This window comes from Rhinatrema bivittatum, chromosome 6, assembly GCF_901001135.1.
Source record: "Rhinatrema bivittatum chromosome 6, aRhiBiv1.1, whole genome shotgun sequence".
In the NCBI taxonomy this organism is placed as follows: Eukaryota; Metazoa; Chordata; class Amphibia; order Gymnophiona; family Rhinatrematidae; genus Rhinatrema; species Rhinatrema bivittatum.
The window spans coordinates 186261177-186284458 of record NC_042620.1 but is presented as its reverse complement, the minus strand read 5'-3'; the positions used below and the strand labels follow the sequence as shown (position 1 = coordinate 186284458).

General features: G+C 40.9%; 1 protein-coding gene across 2 annotated transcripts in view; it reads right to left on the bottom strand.

Moving 5' to 3' along the window:
- The window catches only part of NBEAL1 (neurobeachin like 1), a 324484-nt gene that overhangs the window by 201939 nt on the left and 99263 nt on the right, over positions 1-23282 (bottom strand). Inside the window, exons 8-13 of one of the 2 annotated variants that reach the window (XM_029606300.1) lie at positions 14910-14995; positions 13379-13685; positions 10771-10877; positions 8877-8963; positions 898-981; positions 472-570 (exon numbers count right to left, since the gene is read on the bottom strand). In XM_029606300.1, the coding sequence (XP_029462160.1) occupies positions 472-570; positions 898-981; positions 8877-8963; positions 10771-10877; positions 13379-13685; positions 14910-14995 (770 nt within the window). The remainder of the gene's footprint in view (positions 1-471; positions 571-897; positions 982-8876; positions 8964-10770; positions 10878-13378; positions 13686-14909; positions 14996-23282) is intronic. The other variant, XM_029606301.1, reaches the window with a different exon arrangement.

Below are 23282 nucleotides of genomic sequence, written 5' to 3'. Positions count from 1 at the left end.
AGACCATAATTCTTATAGAACTCCTCTGTTACTCTGTAAACCAGTGTGATATGTCTAATTGAACCTCAGTATAGAAAAACAAAGAAATAAAATAAACTGTAAATTAACTGTAGTCAACCATCAGGACATATTGCCATGAAACACTCAATCCCCCAATTAAATGCCTTTTTTGTTACCGAAAACTAATGGCACCCCTATGTAATGTACATATTTTTTGATACAGGTGCCCTATTGTAAACTGTTATGATGGTGAATAACTTAATGACGGTATATAAAAACTCTTAAATAATAAATAAATAAATATTTTCTAACAGCTGCACTTATTGTTAAAAGCGGCAACCCCCCCCCCAAAAAAAAAATTTATATACTAATATAGTAAATGACAGTACATTAACAACAATATAGTCCATTCAGTCGGCCCAGTTAAGATTCATCCAGTTTGGGTAGATGCACATATAAATTCATTCTTACCATATTCATAAGTTCTTCTAATAATTTTCGGGAGGGCTGACCCAGAGATTTTAGTACCTCAAACATATGTGCATAACCAATTCTCTCCTTAAACACTTCCTAAGGAGTAGAAACAGAAATCAATAAAAAGAAACCTAATCAGTAATAACAAACTTTGGCAGTCTACAATGCTGCGGTAAAGTCAGTTTAAAAACATCAATGCTGCGTACCTCACTGAACACAATAACATCAAGAGATGACCAGAATGCAGGGTTGGAGGAGGATGAGTAGTGGAAACACCTACACTGAAACTCCAAAGCTGCTTGTATAGCCAGTTCTGCTTTAAGAGAGCTTTATGAGCTCCACCCATAAACAAGAATGACGAGTACCAGCACCACACACGGATATACAGCTGTGCGTACGTACAATAACTAGGCAGACATTTACCTTAGCAGCTGGTGATTTGTGCTTCACTGCAGTAAGAGTTTGAATGGTAGACACTGCCAAGCTGTCTAACTGCTCCTGAAACACCTAGAACAGGAAGAGTGGCGAGATCATACAAAAACAAAAGCATGAGGCCTATATCCTGCCACATCTGTTTTTTCTTCTTTGGGAATGAAGACAAATGTTAGTTGCCTAACCAGCTCCTGACATTCTTTCTCCAGCAGAATGGTTTTCAAGTCACCACAATATGTAAAAGAGTTTACCTAACAAATGATTGCCAGTGATGCTTTTCAAGAAAAGAAGAGCGGCATTCCCACACATATAATCCCTAGAACATGAAAATATCCTGATAGAAAAATGCACATACTTTTCACATGCTTTTTAATGGACAGTCTCAAGAGGTAGGAAGGAATGAAATGCCTTTGGCTGGGCAATTCATTTTCAATTTACAGCGGAAATTGGGATTAGGTTTGAAAATTCTAGTCCAAACACAAAAAAACCAGAGCTATGTAAATATAACTGTTCTTTTGACACCTCCTTTGTTTTCTATAAGACAGAATCCTATGCATCGATGCTTCATTCCATCAAATATTTTCCTAGGATTAACTACCCCAAGACAGCATTCATCCATGCAAGGGAACTTTAAGTACAGCGGCAGTCACATTCAAAGGTCCAGGTATAATGTATGTTGGAATATTGCTTGGATGAAAGGGTGAATAAACTGTCCTCAATACAAGGAATACAAAAAGTACTACTCTTCCAGCAACAGCAGTAAAAGAAATTTGATTTTTAATTAGCAAGAGAAAGCAAAACTGACAGAAATCATGTATGACAGTGGTTAAGGACAAGAGAGGGAAACTAGCGAAGATGGAGCAGGGTCTGCAAAAGTCAAGGGCAACCACAAAGTTCTTATCAGCTGACAATTACTGAGTAACTGTGCAAATAGTAATGGAAATTATGTGTGGGGAGGATGAGCGTCTTGCCAATATTTCAACTGTGGTAGGGAGGGAAAGATCTAAGAGCGTTAAGCTGCATAAGAGGGGGTTAGGAAGGTAGTTTGATGGATGAAACCTGTGCCACTTCTCCTGTTTTGAGAGGTTTTATTACCTCTGGAGATTAGATTAAGTCTGATTCCCTTTTGGTAAAAAGGAGAATCAATGTGATTGTTTAATTTTTTTTTTAATAGAGGAACATATATACATCACAGTGTGATTTTTCAAAGGGATTTCATGTGTAAAAATAGCAATCTGCGTATAAGTAGTAAACATGCACATGTATGATATTTTACAAACCTGGAGAGAAGGACGGTTACTTTCAAATCGGGTATGGGAACACTTTGGCGTGTGTATGCTGGAGTGCGCCCAGATACACGGCCATTTTATAACTTGCGCGCACATTACAAAAATAGCCTGGGTGCGCACCATGTGCTCACAATTTTAAGTGTGCATGCACCCAAGTACGTAAATCGGGTTTCTACTGCAAAAGTCAGAATATTTTAAAACCAGCGCATGCCCATGCCATGACCAGTTTCACCAGTTTGTCCACCAGTTCACCCAATGTTGAGCTAGATTTTCCAAATCCCCCCCGGTTTAATAGCTTGCACTCCTCCCAGTTACACCAGACCCTTTAAACCCCTCTGAAATGGCTGGGTTTTTTTTTTTTTTTTTACAATTACCCCCTCCTTCCATAGCAAAAGTCATGCGGCAGAGGACCTGGACGCACGCTGGGGCATGTTAAGTATTTACGGGCATATCTCTTGACCACACCCCACCCAGATCACACCTCTTTGGACTCTTGTGAGATGTGCGCACAGTGGGAGATACACGCGCATCTGGATGGCTTTTAAAATCTGGTCAGTGCACACAAGCCCGACTTGTGTGCACATCTCCCAATTGATGTGCTGGGCTTTTAAAATCTACCTCAAAGTGCCTACTTGCGGTATGGTACATACCATTTTACTGGGGAAAACAGGGGCAACCTAAGAGTGTTTGGGAGCGGGATTCAGAAGTACATGCCCAAGTTGCTGTTTTCTAAGACTATATGGGCAAAGATTCCTGAACGTGACAAAACATTTCTACACCTAATGAACCTGTGCAATTGAAATCGGACATGTCTTGTCTGTAGTGTTTTGGTGGGAGGTCTAGGTGAAGTGGTGGGGGTTCAGGGGAAGTGCTACAGAGTCTAAGACAACTGGAGGAGGACTGGGTAAACTGGTTTTGGTATAGACAAACTGGTGCGTCCAAGTACATGCTCAAGTATTTGCAGAATAGTTAACTTCCATTCTTTCTAAAATATCTGCCTCCATGTTAATTCAGGGTTATTAAGCAGACATGTTATATACTTTTATGCACTTAAAATATACATGCATATATTTATAAAATAGGCATAGAACACAAGCATTTTTTGGCATTGGAAATATGTGCATTTACTACAACATATGCGCATACTTTCAGGGAAGAAGTATGTTGTATTTTTAAAAAATGTGCAGTACCTACCACACAGTTTATAAAATACTTGTACAAATCTCCATACGTCCACTTTACATGCACAAATTGTGCATCACGGACAGTTTTAAAAGTTGGGCTCCTTATGTGTCACTGGAAGGTGGCTGGAGAAACTGACCTTTCAGTGGGTCTTCAAATGTGTCCCCCTGGCTTTACTCTGTTTTGAACATTCTAGGAAACAGGATAGAGAAGTGGCAAAGGTTGTTCGCTCAAATTGACTGGGGGTACAGATGAAGGTAAATCAAAGAATGGCTGGTAGTACATTTTTCTAATTTTCCTTTTAATGTATCACCCTCCCATGGACATATCCAGCTCTATCCCTGAATAAACACATGGCAGATTTCTCCATTTGATTTCCTCACCTAATTGTGGTAGGTGACTAATTTGCATATTAATGTTGATGGAGGAGAGTTTCCAGCAGATTTTATGAAATGTTTGTCTAACCTAGGTTTTGTTCAATTAATCAATGCATTGATGCCTGTAGGAGGACATATATACCAAATGCAATCCGTGCCACACTTAGTTTGTCTGAAGACATTTTAGTGGTCCGGATATCTATTTTATTGCTTTTATAGTGAAATGTCAATTAAGAGAAAAATTCAATACCCCCTCCCTCAGATCAGGCAATTTAGAATCAGAACCCAGCTTATGCCAAACCTTTTGTAACTATTTTAGAGAATTTCAATGTTGAATTTAGAGGTCTCTTTGTGGATGCTATAGTCGATTGTTAGAACCATAGTTAGGCCACTGAGCTCCCTAACATACAGAGCATTTTCATGCACTGAAACACATGGAGCAGAGATGTAAGTGCAGGTAGACAACATCTTAAGTTTTATAATGCTGAGACAGTCAAAACCAAAAACCTATTTTTCTCCAACCTGCTCTCACATTCAATAAAGCAATCTGGGAATTGTTTGAACTGGTCAGAAAGGGGATAACTAAGACCAACGAATCTCTACTTTAGAGAGTGATAGTGTTCCACAATATTTTGTGGAAAAGATTGGGAAGATCAGAGCACAGCTGGAGTAGGACATTATTCCTACCTCTACTTTGTTAGAGGGGGTCTTGGGATAAGGGTACTTCCTAGGTGGAAGGTCTGTGACATCATCTGGTGTTGAGCAGTCTTTTAGGGAAGTGAATATGGCATCATACTTGATGGAAAATTCATCATATGTAGGTGACAGTTTTTCAAAACAGATGAAGAAAATCAACATTTGTCTACTTTTGCCTATCTTTCACAGAAGGAATTAGAATAGTTGATACTGCAACTTCATTCCACCTATTGTAAATTGGATCCATGTCCTTCAAGGGCTCATTAAATTGGCAAGAAGTAGTCTAAGTACACCTTTAAGGAAGCAGTAGTGAAGCCACTTCATTAAAAAATTATCGCTGGAGTGAGCAAACTTTAGACCAGTTTCCAACATCCTTTTTTGGCAAAAATTTGTGAAACGATAGCCTTCACCAATTAAATTGTTTCTCAAAAGATTATAATATTTTGACAATAATGCAATCAAGTTTTAGATGCAATCTTGACAGAAGATATTTTGATTGCTATTCTGGCCCATTTGCATTTCTATTTATCAAAGGCTGAAATACTGCTGTAACTCTAAACAGATCTCATTCCAGCTCTTGATACAGTAGATCATTCAATCTTGATAGTATCTGCAAGGTCTATTGGAATCCCAGGAACATGTCTGGATTGGTTCCAATCTTTCCTTGAAAACAGGAATCAACAAGTGATGGTTGGGTTTTCTATCTGCCCTTTGTAAAATCTCGTTTGGGGTGACTTTTGTCTGTAGTCTTTTGAATTATTTACCTTCTGCTCTTGGCAAAGATTATTATTTGGAGGCTTTTATTTATGCCAATGACAAACAGGTTTTTCTACTGTTGGGCTGCCAAAGAAAGAAAGCAGTGGATAGGTTAAATCAGGGACTGGCTGCGGATAAATAAACTTAAAATAAATCCTACAAAGTGAGAAGTATTGTGGGTGAGAAGGCCTTTCTGTGTTTCCAATGCCAATGGTCAAGTTATGTGGGTTGATATGCCAATATAAGAATATGTTCAATTATTAGGCACAAATATTGATTCATTTCTGACTTTGGAAACCCGGGTGGCTTCTCTAATTTGAAGTAGCCATTTTGCTCTGCATAAGCTGAAGCATATTCACAACTGTTAGAACAAATGCACAAGCATTAGCGCTGTCCGAAATAGACTAAAGTAATGCCCTCTATGAAGGGCTTCCCAAAAGCAGACTCAGTGCGCCTTCAATTAGCTCAGAATTGTGCTGCATGTTTAAACATGGGAATAAGATGGAGTGAGTATATATTCGAACTCTAATGGCCTTGCATGGCTATTTCAGCCTGAGCTCATTTTAAATGTTTACAGGTCGATTTTAAAATGAGTGCATGTGCACCCATACATGCGCATTGGTGCATGGGCAAGGAATCACTAGAATGTTTAATCGTGTGAGCACTTACGCACTTATGTTTAAAATGCACCAACTGCACATAAGTATGCTCCTAATTTTAAGAGGTTACTCGAGCACAGCTAGTGCACGTGTGTCTTCCATAGGACCATGTCAGCTTTTACGCGTGTATGTCAGCGAATTTTTAAACATGCTCACAAGAGGCACATTCCCAGTTTTCCCGATTAATCCACCGGTTTGTCCAGTTAATAGCAAGGTCTTTTGGACCCATCTGGTTCTTTATCCTATACACTGCCCAGTTGATCTGGACTCCTCACCGAATCCTAAAAACCCTAAAACTTGAGATCCACAGACTTGCTCATCAGGAGGAGCAGTAAAATAATGTGGATATCCAGCATATGCGTGCGGTGGCTTTTATTTTTAAAATTCAGAGTTATGCATGAAAGTCTTGACCCCCTCCCCTCCCCCCCCCCCTATTCCTCATGCACGCACAGGTACATAACGCATGTATTTTGCAGCTTTTTAAAATCTGCATTGCTTGTGTATGGCCCACAAAAACGCATATGTGGGCATTTTTGCACGAGCAACGTTTTAAAAATCTATTAGTCTTAGGGGTAGATTTTCAGACGAGCGCGAACAGCCTACTTTTGTTTGCGCTCCAGGCGCAAACAAAAGTACGCTGGATTTTAGTAGATACGCGCGTAGTCGCGCGTATCGGCTAAAATCCTGGATCGGCGCGCGCAAGGCTATCGATTTCGTATAGCCTGCGCGCGCCGAGCCGCGCAGCCTACCCCCGTTCCCTCCTAGGCCGCTCCGAAATCGGAGCGGCCTAGAAGGGAACTTTCCTTTGCCCTCCCCTCACCTTCCCCTCCCTTCCCCTACCTAACCCACCCGCCCGGCCCTGTCTAAACCCCCATCCTACCTTTGTCGGGGGATTTACGCCTCCCGGAGGAGGCGGGGGAGGCGTAAATCCCCGCGCGCCAGCGGGCCTCCTGCGCGCCGGGCCGCGACCTGGGGGCGGGTACGGAGGGCGCGGCCACGCCCCCGGGCCGTAGCCACGCCCCCGTACCCGCCCCCAAAACGCTGCCGACACGCCCCGCAACGCCACGCGCTCCGGCCCCGCCCCCGACACGCCTCCCGACACGCCCACTCCGAAAACCCCGGGACTTACGCGAGTCCCGGGGTTCTGCGCGCGCCGGTAGGCCTATGTAAAATAGGCTTCCCGGCGCGCAGGGCCCTGCTCGCGTAAATCCGCCCGGTTTTGGGCGGATTTACGCGAGCAGGGCTCTGAAAATCCGCCCCTTAGTTTTTAAGGCACTGCATGGCCTTGTTCCAGGCTATCTGAAAGAAAAAAATCTTTGCCTAGGAGTCTGAAAACTATTCCGCTCTCACAGTTAGCTCAGTTTGAATTCCCATTTGTACAAGAAATCGAGCTTGTTTCTCCGTTGGCCTTGAACTTTGGAATAACTTACCTAAAGAGGTAAGAGTGATGACATTTATTGGCATTTCAGAAAGCTGTAAAATAAATTCTGTTCAAGGTGGCATTTAGAATGTAGGAAGTTGAGGGAAAAGGTGAAAAAGGCAAGGGGTTTTAAGAATGTGCTGGGACAAACTCATGGAAGAGCCATGCAGAGAGGGTGGTAGGAGGGGAGCATGTTGCTGATGACAAAATTAAAGAGTGTTATCATGCTATTATGGGCTAAGTTAATATTGTGATGTGGATTGACTTAATTGAGGGATCTGTAGACAGGAAGGGGTTATGTTGCTGTAGAAAACCAGGAGTTTTTATCACTATGTGTGAGCTGTGTCAACTGGGGATTGGCAGGGAGGAAGATGGCTTGGAGGATAGTACAGCTGTCATGGTTAGCTTTTTTTGTTGGTTTATTTTATAGTCTGCTGTAAACCACTTTCAGCATTTCACATGAATGTAGCAGTATATAAATTGTACTAAATAAATAAAAATAAACTGAGCCTCCTCACACATACGCCTTCCCATTTATCCAATGCAGATCCTCTATTAGCCTGGACAGAGATTTAGGTTAGTCATAAATCCAAATCTCACACATATATTGCTGACTTTTCTTTCCTGGTATTTCAAGAGGAGACACCAGTGACATAATGGATTACCCACATCAAGACAGATTACTAGTACCAAACAATATTACTGTAAAACAAACAGGATGTACAAACTACCCATATGATACCAACAAACTTTAACTTATTTTTAATTAATAACTAACTGGAGGGATATTTAGATATTTTCTAATCTGACTAAATGGGGCAAACTGCATACATAAAGAAATAGGTTTTGCCAAATTGATATATGCACCAATAGTCAAGGATCTTCCTTCTTACCAGATTAAGTCTGTCCATTCAATGGTGAAACATAAACCCTGGACCCCAAGCAAAGCACCGTGACTTTAAACACAACCACACCCAGAGCTGCACACAAAGCCCCAGATCCCCATTACACTGCAGTGATGAAGCAGAAGAGCAAAAATGAAAATAAAGACATCCCCAAATCGATACATGTTGATACTGAAGAATCCTATTCCTGTACTTCACCCAAACTAAACTGAGAATTGTCAGAGATGGCAAAATTATTGAACTGAAACATTTTCTTCAGGATAAGATCGAAGACTGGATTCACTCTCTTCTCTCTCCAAGCTAAAGCCACAGATATCGCTTGAGCTGATTATAAAGCATGCCATACTAAAAAATATTTTGTTGTGGAATAGCACTAGGAAAATGACTCCAGTTAGTAAACATTAAGAGGGTCATTTTCAAAAGGATTTACATGCTTACAACTGAGTTTTACGCCCACAAGTGGGCTTTTGAAAATTGCTATGACATAGGCCATTGAATTGTTCACAGATTTTGCACGCACAAATGAGTTTTTAAAATTGCTATGATACATGCTACTATTACAAGCATAAATCCTTTTGCAAATTACCCCAAAGAGTACTGCCAAGGCTTGGTAAAGTACAGGAATAGATCCTCTGTGGTGTCTGGACTTCAGATGAAGTAAAATACAGGCTGCACACTCTCTGTACCTGGTCCTCATTCATTTCTGTCAGTAATTTGTTGGCAAGGTCTTTTTCACTCTTGTCTGCCACCTTACTGCTAGCGCTTATAAAGAGCTGTTAAATGAAGACAAGAACAATGGAGAGAAGTATATTAACGAGTCAACGGCAGCCAAGGGTGTGAAGGTTAGGCTTATGTTTCTGAGCTACAAAATGGTAGCACAGATGCACACAGCAGTTTGCATTTGTGAGCAATTCAATCCTTAAGATCTTTTCTACATCTTACAGACTCTCCCCTGTTTACAACCAATGCCTCCACAGGAGAAAAGCTAAAAGCAATAATTACTGCAAAATACCTCAAAGTATTTTTTTTTTTACTCACTAATACAAGTGGGGAAACATTTAACAGAAAAAAAAATTTATTCAGTCTTCAAAACTGGTGTGCAAAACAGGGACAAATCCCATTATTTTGACTTCTGCACCAAAATATTACAAAATAGACATGGCTTCAAAGGTCACCAGAGTCTTTCCTTCTCAAACCTCCACCTTTACCTTCCCCATCTCAGACAGAAAATTAAAAAAAAAAAAGTATTTTTTTAAATCTTATTTCCAATTGCCCCAGTTTCTTGGGTACAGAATAAGCAGTATGAATTATTACAAGGAGAGCAACATAAATGCAGTTAATAGGAAGCAATTAATATTTCAGCTGATGCAGACAATAACTGCAAGCACTTGTGCTACCTAATAGCTGTTAACTGATATTAATTGGATGCAAATTCCATGCATAGAGTTAAAAAGCTAAGCACACAAAAAGCTTAGCACTCTATTCTGTCTAAAGTAGAATGCTGAAAAAGATTTCACAAAGGGGAGCATCAGGTCGGGGTGCACACTTCTGAAGTGCAATGAACAACTCCCTGTAAATGGTGGCATTTTTGAGTACTAAAGAGTGATGACAACCACATCTTGGACTTCCACATCACTTCAATTTGAAAGTTGACTGCTGTAAATTTATCTTAAAGCAGTAGTATTAGCAAGTGTTTCCTCAAACAATTTAGATTATAATTAGAACTAACATTAAGAATACACATTTTCTAAAATTTCTAATTCCTGAGGCAAAGTGCTTCCTCATCTTATTCTTTCTTCAGTCCTTTACGTTACATTCAGCCCATATACAAAGTCAAGTATGCTTATGACTGACTTTTAATGTATAGCAAATCCAGATTATATTTCTACAAAATTAATCTACTTACCATAAGGAAATAGAGTGCATTACTTCTTCATTTTATATTATTGCAAAGTAGACTCTCTAAATTAGATTTTTCTAGTGTCTCATATTTATTTCCATGGAGCATTAACAGTAAAATATAATGACTACTCCAGGAAACAGTTTTATAATTGCATACCCAAAGCATCCTGTAAAACATGAGGCTGAAGAGAGTGCGACTTAAATGGCACTAAATAATGTAATTGTAAGATATGTGCCTTACAGTCCTTTATGGTTTTTTTCCTTTTTATAATGTTTCATACACATTTTTGTTTTCTTTTATTTAGATTTTAGCAATCTGAGGGCCTCATTTACTAAGCATTTGTCCCATAGACATAGAATGGGAGAAAAGCCTTAATAAATCAAGCCCTGAGTTCCTTAATAAAAATAATGGGAAGATAATGACATATTCATGTCACATTAATTTTCATTGTATAAGAATAGAGTAATCAACAGTCAATCAAATCACTTAATGCAAAACTCTGTGCTCCAATGTTCTTTTTTCAGCTATCTGATATCCCCACTTTGGTTACATCATAGCATCCCTTGTCCTCTTCTTCCTAAATCACAGCCATTATGTTTCATTAAGTAGTAAAGGCCAAAGTAAACATTGGTGCACTTTACCGGAAGTAATTAAAGTATTTCAAATGAAGCACTTACCTTGCAATTTTGGAGCAGTCGAATGAGATGCTCAAAACAATTACTGTTGAGGAAAATAGCCTGGAGAACAGGTCTATCTGCGCAGTCTAACATGGCTGTGATAGTCTCTGCCAAAGTTAAATAGGTAACATATGGACAAATCACGAATCTGCGAGTTTGTATTATGTAATTTAATGATTTCATGAATGTTTTTGCTTGTTGTCTGCCTAGAATGACATATAGCTACTAGTAATACATTTTTTAAATAAATAAATCTCTAAAGTTGCCCTTTTTGCACTCAATTCAAATGCTTGCTCCCCTAATGACTATAAAAAAAAGTTACTAAAACTGGCAGTGAATTTATGAATAAAGATAAGCCTACTGAAAAGCACTCAAGGAACTGCAACTGTATAGCACAATGAGAGATCATGGGGTCTGATATCAGTTGTCCTATTCTAAAACAGTTTCCTATCGCTCACAAATCCATCTAAAGAAATGATAATCATATTCTACTTCAGCTTTCTAAATCAACAGTAAAGTAGTATGTCTGAGCAATTTTTGCAATGATAAAATATTTGAGAAAATTACAAAAAACATTTCAATTTAAGGCAGAGCAATTAAACATACTGATTGTTTGCCTTTCCCTATAACTTCATGAGGCGACTAAGGATGCTGCCCAAACAGCTTAAAACTGAATTATTGTGCCACTATGCTGGAACCAATGTTCACATAGTTCCAGTTCTTTAATGGGTATTTTTTTGTTTTTTGTTGTAGTACTTTTGTATATTCAAATGAAAGGTCAACACTTCATTCCTTCTGGGTACTCCTGGGGGAATTCTACGCAAAAACATTTAAAATTCTGCAAACTTTATATTGGTCAAAATAACACAATCTATATGACAGTCTTTAAGTAATTATATTTTAAAATTAATACAGAAAAAAGTTATTACTTAGAGATGCAGAATTTTAAATATTTTGAGCAGAATTTCTCTAGAAATTCACTGTAAGAGTGTCCCTTCCACTCGCTCTCCCTACTCCCCTGGCCACTTTGCCCTCTCAGGCCCCAACTCCTCCACCTGCCAGTATCTCTCCCCTCCACCTCTAGGCTCAACCCCTTCCACTCTGTTGCCAGTCCCAGAGTTTGACCCTGTTCTCAGTACTGCCCCTCACACAGGCTCCCTCTGTCCCTCCCTCTCTCACAGTAGCGCAGAATTCCCCCAGGACTACTTCTGGGGGACCAGAATTCACTGGAATATTTGTATTACTTTTAGAATTAAGAATTTAAGAGTTGTCAAACTGAATCAGACCTAAGATACACCTAGCCCATTAAGCTGACTCCAACAGTGGCAAACAGCAGGTACTCCGAGGAAGCATATTAAGAACCAGGACATATGTACTGTTGTATATCCACTTTCTCAGCTATAACATAACCCTATGGCGACATTAAGTAGTCAAAAATATCCTTAGACAAAAAAAATTTCATTTCTTCTTTAAAACAGTGGTAACTCCTAAACAAGGTAAAATTAAACTTTTCAGCAAGTTGGAAAAGACATGTGCAAAGAAAAAAAAAAGGGGGAACAGATGAAATTTTTTTTCTAATAGTTTAAATTCTGCTTATTTTTTTTTTTATCAATTCTGCACTAGCCTTCACCTCTTATTCTCATCAGGTCCCCTGCCACCAATTAGGTGCGTTTGATCCAGGCATTAAGGTACCAACTGATCAAGGAGCTGAGCTGCTATATGCCGACTCTGAAGAAACCTATGGGGTCTAATATTTACAATACGTAGGTATAATCTACAGGCTACCACCAGAAGGGAAAGAGGTAGATATGGACATGATACAAGTTATTCAAAGGATAGCATGCAAAGGAGAGGTGCTGTTAAGAGGGGACTTAAATCTATTAGATGTACATTGGACAATGCCAACTAAAAGTAGAGGGATAATGGAATCCTTGAATGAGGTCTTTCTCAAGAAAAAGGGTTGAGAAGCCTACTTTTAGCACTGCGCCATGAGACTTGGCAGTGACAAACTGAGAAAGTGTCACTAACTTATAGTAAAAGAAAGAAAAAGTACCCTTTTGGTCATTTCCTGGGCTACTCGCTGCCATCTATTTATGTATTTATTTATTTTAAAGAAAGCTCTGTGTGTATATATATAAAATGAGGGCAATTTTCAAAACTGTGCGAGTGGATGCAGAATCTCTGGGCTTTTTTATCTGTAGATTCTGCACCAGTTTTCAGAGAGAAACCACTGGCATACTTTCCCTCTGAAAACTGCCCCAGGTAAAACCTTCCCCTCCAAAGATCTGAAACTGTTTTTTTTCTGACCAATATATGGGCACTGTTTTTGCCCCCAAGCTACCACCACTCTGGGAACACCTCTACTGCAATGTGAGTAAAAGCAGATGCATCGAGGCACAACACATACGTTTACCTGCATGCAAGGTAGGCGGTTTTCAAAAAGTTCACTTATCCTGGTAAAATGGCTTTCGAAAATTGTCCTCAATATGTTTATCGTTGGTTTGAATAACTGAAATTACTATCCATTAAAAAAAAATGAATCTTATAAAAAAAACCGGTTGAAAAGGGTGCTATTCTGCAGGAGAGATTGCCTAGAAGTGGCACTTACTTAACATTTGGATCTGCAATGCTATGAATCTTCTCTCCCAGTGCCTGGTTCGTCTAGACTTGGGTAAAGCCGAGTGATCCGAGTTGAGCAGCTTGAAATAGTTCTCCAGGATGCTGCTGGTCTCCACCTGCCGCTGGTCTGAGCTGCTGGTCAGGAGTATATGTACCACTTCTGTCAGGCACTTGAGGGTTAGCTCTGCCTTCCTGCTTACTTCCTTGGGGCTCCAGTCATCCCAGGCGTCGGGGTCTGCCAGAACATGCATCAAGACTTCCACAGTGGCTGGAGATATTGCTTGAAGAGCATTTTTCTGAAACATCACCAAAACAACTGTAACTTTTAGAATATAAGGGAAAAGAGGCCCTTTGATTACCAATTTATTTTAAAGCAATTTTAATTGGGCTTTAATACTCCACAAAGCAGACATAAAATATACCAGTCACTCTATTGATAAAGAGACTCTGCAGTTATATCAACGTGAAAGAATATGGGCAATCTTTTTCAAAAGTTATGTAACCAACTGTATTGAGCATTACAAATTATAACTATGAAGGGCCACACAAATATTCATCTTTATTTGCAAGTCAAAGAAAAAGGTTCTTCAACATCAACATTTATAAAGTGTATAACAGACTAGCACCATACTAATGTCTTAATATGTAGTGGCCAGAGAGTCACTAAATCTAGCCACTACATATCAAGATGTGTCAGTCTTATTTTTAAATCAACAATCAGAACAATTTTAAATGGGCACCACATTTTTAGAGGACTGTAAGATATTTATTAAGTAATTCTTATGATGTGTCAGCAGAGCCATCAAACTTTAATGCAAGTCAATGGTCCCCCGACATGGACCGTGTTTCGTAGAAACTGCGTCAAGAGGGACCTTACATCTATTATGGAAACACAAAATTCAAAAGTATAACATTATTTAAGAGGACAATCAATCTTTTTTTAAACCACAAATTACGGTACTTCAGATTGATTTTAAAGTTGAAGGCCCGTCAACTAAGATAAACAGGAACTGCTACCCCTGCATAAATAATCATACAAAAAATAATTTGTAAATAACCTTTCATCTTTCAAAGCTACTTTTACAAATTTTCTTACCCACAGCACTTTCTTTTTTTTTTTTTTTTAACTTAGTCATAGAAAATAAAGTGAAATGCCTCAGGAAGCTTGGAAAAGGGACAAACTGCTGACACAATGAGGAAACAGTTCTTGCTCCCTTACCAAGCCATGACATGGACTTAGCAGTCTTCACCAATAAAAGGAATTAATGCTCTAAAAAGATGGCTCTTAAAAAGGGAGCACCTGGGAAAAAGCATTCACCAAACTGTTGTATTACAATTACCACTGCTTAAAGGTGAAGAATCATTCTATATTTTAGTGTAGCACAAACTTGTTATGACTATTATATCACAATTATAGTGCTAGAACAGGGCATTGAGGTCACTGCAACTTTTGATTCTCAAATTGGTCTTATGTTATTGAAGATGTCTTTAATTTGGTTTATTCTACATTTGCTTCTTACCTGCCCACCGGCCACAATGGCTCCAAACAGATGTAACAGGCAACATTTTAGACTTTCTTTGAGATGCTCACTCTCCTGAAAACACTCTAGGGAAAAAAAAAGATACTAAAATTGAGCATGTGTGTTTTAGATGCCAATTTAAAATACTAATTTAGAAATTAAATTGTTACCAAATTTGGAAATCATAGTACAATAAAATAACTTTCAAACACTTCACCCTCCTACAAAGTACAGCAGCACAGACAGGAGCAGGAAACATGGACGGGAATGGTTGATTGTAAGAGTAATAACATGCTAAGTTTCAGGTAAAAAGAATCAGTAAATCCCTCCAAAATGGGATAGTAATGAGGTATGATAATTGAAAATGTCCTTTATTTTGGATTGTAACCTAATTTCTAAAACTAATTTATAAAGTTTAATTGAAATATTCAGTTATTGTCTGTTAACTCCAGAACCAGTCTACACTGAGGGGCGGATTTTAAAAGCCCTGCTCGCGTAAATCCGCCCGGATTTACACGAGCAGGGCCTTGCGCGCCGGCGCGCCTATTTTCCATAGGCCTGCCGGCGCGCGCAGAGCCCCGGGACTCGCGTAAGTCCCGGGGTTTTTCGAGGGGGGCGTGTCGGGGGCGGGGCCGATCGGCGCTGCATTTTGGGGGCGGGACGTGGCATTTCGGGGGCGGGCCCGGGGGCGTGGTTTCGGCCCGGGGCGGTCCGGGGGCGTGGCCATGCCCTCCGGAACCGCCCCCAGGTCGCGTCTTGGCGTGCTAGCGGCCCGCTGGTGCGCGGGGATTTACTTCTCCCTCCGGGAGGCGTAAATCCCCCGACAAAGGTAGGGGGGGTTTTAGATAGGGCCGGGGGGGGTGGGTTAGATAGAGGAAGGGAGGGGAAGGTGAGGGGAGGGCGAAAGCGAGTTCCCTCCGAGGCCGCTCCTATTTCGGAGCGGCCTTGGAAGGAACGGAGGCAGTGGGCCTCCCACAGGGATACAAATACCTGTCTAGGGAGGAGGCACTATAGCAAGTCTCTCTCTCTCTCGGTCTCTGTCTCTCTCTCCTGCAGCATACTGAAACAGGCTGTCCGGAAACATCAAGGATCAAGCTAGGTGGAGAGAACATTGTCCAAATCTCATCTTGGAGTGAGTTTCCTCACTCCGAAGGCCATCAAATCTTCACAAGAGACCACTGTTCTGTTCGTACGTCTCATGTTGAATGTAAAAGTGGCCCCCAACCCCCTACACTCATACCTAATCCTCACCTTGAGTTACTAGGTGAGCCTCCCACAGGGATACAAATACCTGTCTAGGGAGGAGGCACTATAGCAAGTCTCTCTCTCTCTCTCTCTCCATACTGAAACAGGCTGTCCGGAAACATCGTGAACCGCGATAAACCTTTACCGCCCTCTAGCGCACAACGTACCGCAAATGAAAGAGGTGTAGCTATTAGCCGCGATAGGAGCTGCGCTAACACTGCGGCTGTTTCGCGGCACACGATAACTCTTTCCTACTTTACATATGCTCCGCCCCAACTCCGCCCCCTGAATACAAAATAAAAAATTTGCATTCGCAAATCGCGTTAACGGCTGTTAGCGCGATTTGCGGAATTATCTCCCGCGGTAACTCCTTGGAAAATGACCCCCTAAGTTAGTCATTCAATTTTTTCATTGTAAATATCGCTCCATTGTATATATCGCTCCATGGTGAGACCGCACCTTGAATACAGTGTACAATTCTGGTCGCCGCATCTCAAAAAAGATATAGTTGCGATGGAGAAGGTACAGAGAAGGGCGACCAAAATGATAGAGGGGATGGAACAGCTCCCCTATGAAGAAAGACTAAAGAGGTTAGGACTGTTCAGCTTGGAGAAGAGACAGCTGAGGGGGGATATGATAAGAGATGTTTAAAATCATGAGAGGTCTAATGCAAAATGCAGCTGCCCGCATTATCACAGACACAAGCCGCCATGATCACATCACTCCAGCTCTTCAGTCTTTGCACTGGCTACCCGTGGCTTACAGGATAATTTATAAATCTATGTCGCTGATACACAAAGCCATTCAAAACAGAGAAATGCTCTGGTTCACAGATCAACTACAATTCAAAACGTCTTCCCGCCCAACGAGATTCCAGAATTTAGCCAAACTAAATATCCCAGCACCCAATCTGACTAAACTCTCTAGTACAAAAGAACGATCTTTCATCATTGCTGGATCAACAATATGGAACACCATGCCCTCTCAATTACGACAGGAACTCTGTCACAAAAAATTTAAACAAAACCTTAAAACCTGGTTATTTAAAAAAGCCTACTATCAATGATCTGAATTCTCAACTACTCTTCCTAACTGCCACAATCTCTCATATATTGCTTATATTCTATTAATACAAAGTTATATACTGTATTGTTTTCATTTAGTTACCTTGTTATATTGTAAAGCGCAATGCTGAATTACTGTTTGAATGTAAACCGAGGTGATGTTATTTACGTACCCCGGTATAGAAAAATCTATAAATAAATAAATAATAAGGTCTAGAACGAGTAAATGTGAATCACTTATTTACTCTTTCATATAATAGTAGGAGTAGGGGGCACTCCATGAAGTTAGCATGCAGCACATTTAAAACTAATTGGAGAAAGTTCTTTTTCACACAACGCACAATTAAACTCTGGAATTTGTTGCCAAGGGATGTGGTTAGTGCAGTTAGTATAGCTGGTTTTAAAAAAGATTTGGATAAGTTCTTGAAGGAGAAGTCCATTACCTGCTATTCATCAAAATGACTTAGAAAATAGCCACTGCTATTACTAGCATCAGTAGAATGGGTTATACTTAGTTTCTGTGTACTTACTTACCAGGTACCTGCAGCTTGGATTGGCCACTGTTGGAAACAGGATGCTGGGCTTGATGGACCCTTGGTCTGACCCAGTATATCATGTTCTTATAAGTACATAAGACCTGTGGCCAATCCAGGCTGCATGTATCTGGCAAGATCCCAAAAAGTCAATAAATCCTATGCTTCTATCGTGCAGTGATAAGTAGTGGCTATTCCCTAAGGGTTGATTTTAAAACCTGCATGCATTTCCCGGCGCATGTACATGGATGCACCAATTTTAAAACAGGCACGCGACACCGCTCGCCTATTATAAAATACAATATCCACATGCACAAATCCATACGTGCGGGCAGGTTCACACTCGCACACGCAACGGGGGGGATTTTGTAAACCAACACGTGGTGACGCAAGTAGGCCTTCCCCAGTTCCCTCCCAGTCCGCTCCGATTAAGAAGTGGACTGAGATGGAACTTCTCTATACCCCTACCAAACCTTCCTACTTTTTCCCCTCTCCTCTCCTTCCCCTAACTCCTACCTACCTACCCTATTTTTTTTTGTTTTCTAACTTACTTCTGCTCCAAAGGAGCAGGTAAGTTACGCATACCAGCCAGCTGCTGATACATGCTTCCCCGGGGCAGGGCCTAATGGCCACTATCCCAGCTGGCCCCCGCCCTGCATCTCCCCCACCCAGACTATGCCTGACCCGCCACTTCTGTGTATATCGAGAGTTACGCACGTGCCCGGGCCCTTTCTAAAACGCGCATGGCCCAGCCACGCACATAACCCCCGGTTTAAACATACACGGGCCATCGAAAATTCAGTTGTTAGTTTACTTAGTTAATAACAGTTTATGGACTTTTCCTCCTGGAACTTGTCCAAACCTTTTTTAAATCTAGCTGCGCTATAACTGCCTTAATCACATCCTCCAGCAATAAACTGTGCATTGAGTGAAAAACAATGTTCTACATTTTGTTTTGAATGTGCTACTTACTAACTTCATGGAAACAGTAAAGAGAAGTTCCTACATATTCTCAATAGCATGCAATGCTCACGCAGAACAGGATTTTTCAATGGTGACTATTGCTTGGAGAAACAAGAAGAACAGATGGGAAGTGGAGAATCCTGAATGCAGAGCTCCAGATCTACACTCATGATTCAGAAGAATGCAAAAGACATGTACTTTTACTTCCTTGGGAACAAAATAACTTCTCACTGATGACAGGAAAGGACAGAAATATCAGAACTATAATTGTGCTCACTTCTAGAACTGAGTAAACATTTTACTTTTTGGTAGCCTTTATCAATGTAGTTATTATGGGTTAGTACTAAATTTAGTTTAAAAAAAACCCATGCACAAATACAACTGTCCTCTATTCCTGAGGTTCATTTGTTTGCCATAACCTGGGTAGAAAATCTTTTGGTGGAGTATTTTAATGCATCCAGAAAGGAAAACCAATAGTTTTGAGTTCAGATTGTTTGTTCAAAGTTTTAATTATGACTTTTCAGTGATTATAGTATTTTATTTGACATTATTTTAAGTATTTTATTGTAATATTGTTATAATTTGTTTTATTTTTGTTGTACATAGCCTTGGAAGAACTTATCGTAAATCCTGGAAGGCGTTTCATTAATTTTTATAAATAAATAAATACTTTAAAATCTTGTTTGTAGATACAAGAGGCAAAAACTAAAATTGCTGAAGACAAAATGGTATCTATTGAGAAATGCTTGGCTAACACATGGTTACTTTTTGATACTCTATAGAAGAATAATATTTCTTTGAGGTGGAGTGTAGAAAATTTAGAAAACAGGATAAAGAATAAGAACCTAAGGGGATCATGCATTAAGCCACAGCATTTCTCCCTGAGGGAGGTCACAAAGCCACGGTAAATTACCCTGCGGCCTTGTGAATCCTGTGATATTTTTCCTCATGGGGAAATATCACAAATCGGGGAAAAATACCGCAGCAGTGGAAGCTTCCCCATCCACAACGTGCGACGGCAGTCCCAGAACCGTGGGGCCACCATTTGTTTAAAGGGGCAGCTCAACCCCAAGAACAGCCTCCCTCATGAAGAAGTAAAACCCTCTGGGGCTCTGGATAGGCCCCCCCCCCCCGCCCCATCCCATCCTTTTGGCCACCCTTGGAGGTGTCTGTAGTACCCAATACAGAAAAAAAAAAAAACCTTTTAAAGAGAAAACGCCCCACCCCCCTCCCCATCTCCCACCCCTTCCCCTTTAGTAAAAAAAAACACAGACCCCACAGGTCAAGACTTTCCTTACCCAAGCCCATCCCCCCAGACTATATAAAAAAAAATAGCCCTGGTGGTCCACTGGATTACCTCTTCCCCCATCTCTGGACCTCCTCCTTACCCCTAAAAATCTCCCTGGTGGTCTTAGTGGACCCTAGATGCCCAACCCTGGACCCACTCCAACCTTAAACACAGGCATCACTGGTGCACTGAGGTCCTGGAGTGCCCCCTAGCCTCTGGGCCCATGACTATCATTTTCTAAGATGGACACCTCTCACCTTTTGCCCCATCACGAGATTTTTGGCAAGCCGTGTTACATATTTGCATACGATTTCCTATGAATTAGCTGCTTTGCCTGCATTAGAAAATTTTATACACACAAAGCAGCTAATTTCAATAGGGGCATTTTTTTTCCAAAAAACAAACAAAAAAAAACAAACCACCTGATATTCGGTATATTCTACGATTAACAGCATTTAGTGAATGAACTCCAAAGATTGGTAAACTATCCCAAGCTAGACTGTTTCTACTTATAATTTCTTTAGATGGTATCTAACTGAATCCTTAAAATTGTCTGCAGCTTCCATTCCAACACTTGCCAAAGAATTTTATGTATCTGAAAAAAAAAATGAAATTGGGGACACAAATGTATGTAGTTAGTAGAAATTTGAATGGAGGATAGCTAATGTAACCCCAATATTTAAAAAGGGCTCCAGAGGCGTTCCGGGAAACTACAGACCGGTTTGCCTGACTACAGTGCCAGGAAAAATAGTGGAAAGTGTTCTAAGCATCAAAATCACAGAACATATAGAAAGACATGGTTTAATGGAACAAAGTCAGCATGGCTTTACCCAGGGCAAGTCTTGCCTCACAAATCTGCTTCACTTTTTTGAAGGAGTTAATAAACATGTGGATAAAGGTGAACCGGTAGATGAAGTGTACTTGGATTTTCAGAAGGCGTTTGATAAAGTTCCTCATGAGAGGCTTCTAGGAAAAGTAAAAAGTCATGGGATAGGTGGCGATGTCCTTTCGTGGATTGCAAACTGGCTAAAAGACAGGAAACAGAGAGTAGGATTAAATGGACAATTTTCTCAGTGGAAGGGAGTGGGCAGTGGAGTGCCTCAGGGATCTGTATTGGGACCCTTACTTTTCAATATATTTATAAATGATCTGGAAAGAAATACGACGAGTGAGGTACCGTATTTTTTGCTCCATAAGACGCACCTGACCATAAGATGCACCTAGGATTCAGAGGGGGAAAATTTAAAAAAAAAAAATTGTGCTAAACCGGCTCTGCATCTGGGCGTCTTATGGAGCAAATTAGGGGAGTGCATAGCTTTTTTTTTTTCTCCCCATTTTGTTTTCGGGTCTGGGGAGGGCCATTTCGGTCCACTCCCCAGATCAGAAAACGTTTCCTTCTCTGGGAACCCCTCCCCCCCAAAAAAACCCCCCCATCCCAACCCTTTAAATTAACAACCCCCACCCTCCTACCCCCCCAAAGACCTGCCGACTTAATTTACTGCAACCCCCCACCCCTCCTGACTCCCCCAAGACCTGCTGACTTAATTAACTGCAACCCCCCCAAGACCTGCCGACTTAATTTACTGCAACCCCCCACCCTCCTGACCCCCCCCCCCCCCCAAGACCTGCCAAACGTCCCTGGTGGTCCAGGAGCGGTCCGGGAACGATCTCCTGGGCGTGGGCCGTCGGCTGCCAGTAAACAAAATGGCGCCGACGGCCCTTTGCCCTCACTATGTCACTGGGACCGACCGCTGCTATTGGTCGATCTCAGTGACATGGTGAGGGCAAAGGGCCGTCGGCGCCATTTTGTTTACTGGCAGCCGACGGCCGAAGCCCAGGAGATCGTTCCCGGACTGCTCCTGGACCCCCGCTGGACCACCAGGGACGTTTGGCAGGTTTTGGGGGGTCAGGAGGGTGGGGGGTTGCAGTAAATTAAGTCGGCAGGTCTTGGGGGAGTCAGGGGGGGGCGGTTTGTTAGATTTTTGTTTTGTTTTTTTTTATATTCGCTCCATAAGACGCACATACATTTTCCCCCCATTTTTGGGGGAAAAAAAGTGCGTCTTATGGAGCGAAAAATACGGTAATCAAATTTGCAGATGGTACAAAATTGTTCAGAGTAATTGAATCACAAGCAGATTATGATAAATTGCAGGAAGACCTTGTGAGACTGGAAAATTGGGCATCGAAATGGCAGATGAAATTTAATGTGGATAAGTGCAAGGTGATGCATATAGGGAAAAATAACCCATGCTATAATTACACAATGTTGGGTTCCATATTAGGTGCTACAACCCAAGAAAGAGATCTAGGCGTCATAGTGGATAACACATTGAAATCGTCGGTTCAGTGTGCTGCGGCAGTCAAAAAAGCAAACAGAATGTTGGGTATTATTAGAAAGTGAATGGTGAATAAAACGGAAAATGTCATAATGCCTCTGTATCGCTCCATGGTGAGACGACACCTTGAATACTGTGTACAATTCTGGTTGCCACATCTCAAAAAAGATATAATTGCGATGGAGAAGGTACAGAGAAGGGTGACCAAAATGATAAAGGGGAATGGAAAGACTAAAGAGGTTAGGGCTGTTCAGCTTGGAGAAGAGACGGCTGAGGGGGGATATGATAGAGGTCTTTAAGATCATGAGAGGTCTTGAACGAGTAGATGTGACTCGGTTATTTTCACTTTCGAATAATATAAGGACTAGGGGGCATTCCATGAAGTTAGCAAGTAGCACATTTAAGACTAATCGGAGAAAATTCTTTTTTACTCAACGCACAATAATGCTCTGGAATTTGTTGCCAGAGGATATGGTTAGTGCAGTTAGTGTAGCTGGGTTCAAAAAAGGTTTGGATAAGTTCTTGGAGGAGAAGTCCATTAATGGCTATTAATCAATTTTACTTAGGGAATAGCCACTGCTATTAATTGCATCAGTAGCATGAGATCTTCTTAGTGTTTGGGTAATTGCCAGGTTCTTGTGGCCTGGTTTTGGCCTCTGTTGGAAACAGGATACTGGGCTTGATGGACCCTTGGTCTGACCCAGCATGGCAATTTCTTATGTTCTTATGTGAATCGGTTATTTAGTCTTTCAGATAATAGAAAGACTAGGGGGCACTCCATGAAGTTAGCATGTGGCACATTTAAAACTAATCGGAGAAAGTTCTTTTTCATTTAACGCACAATTAAACTCTGGAATTTGTTGCCAGAGGATGTAGTTAGTGCAGTTAGTATAGCGGTGTTTAAAAAAGGATTGGATAAGTTCTTGGAGGAGAAGTCCATTATC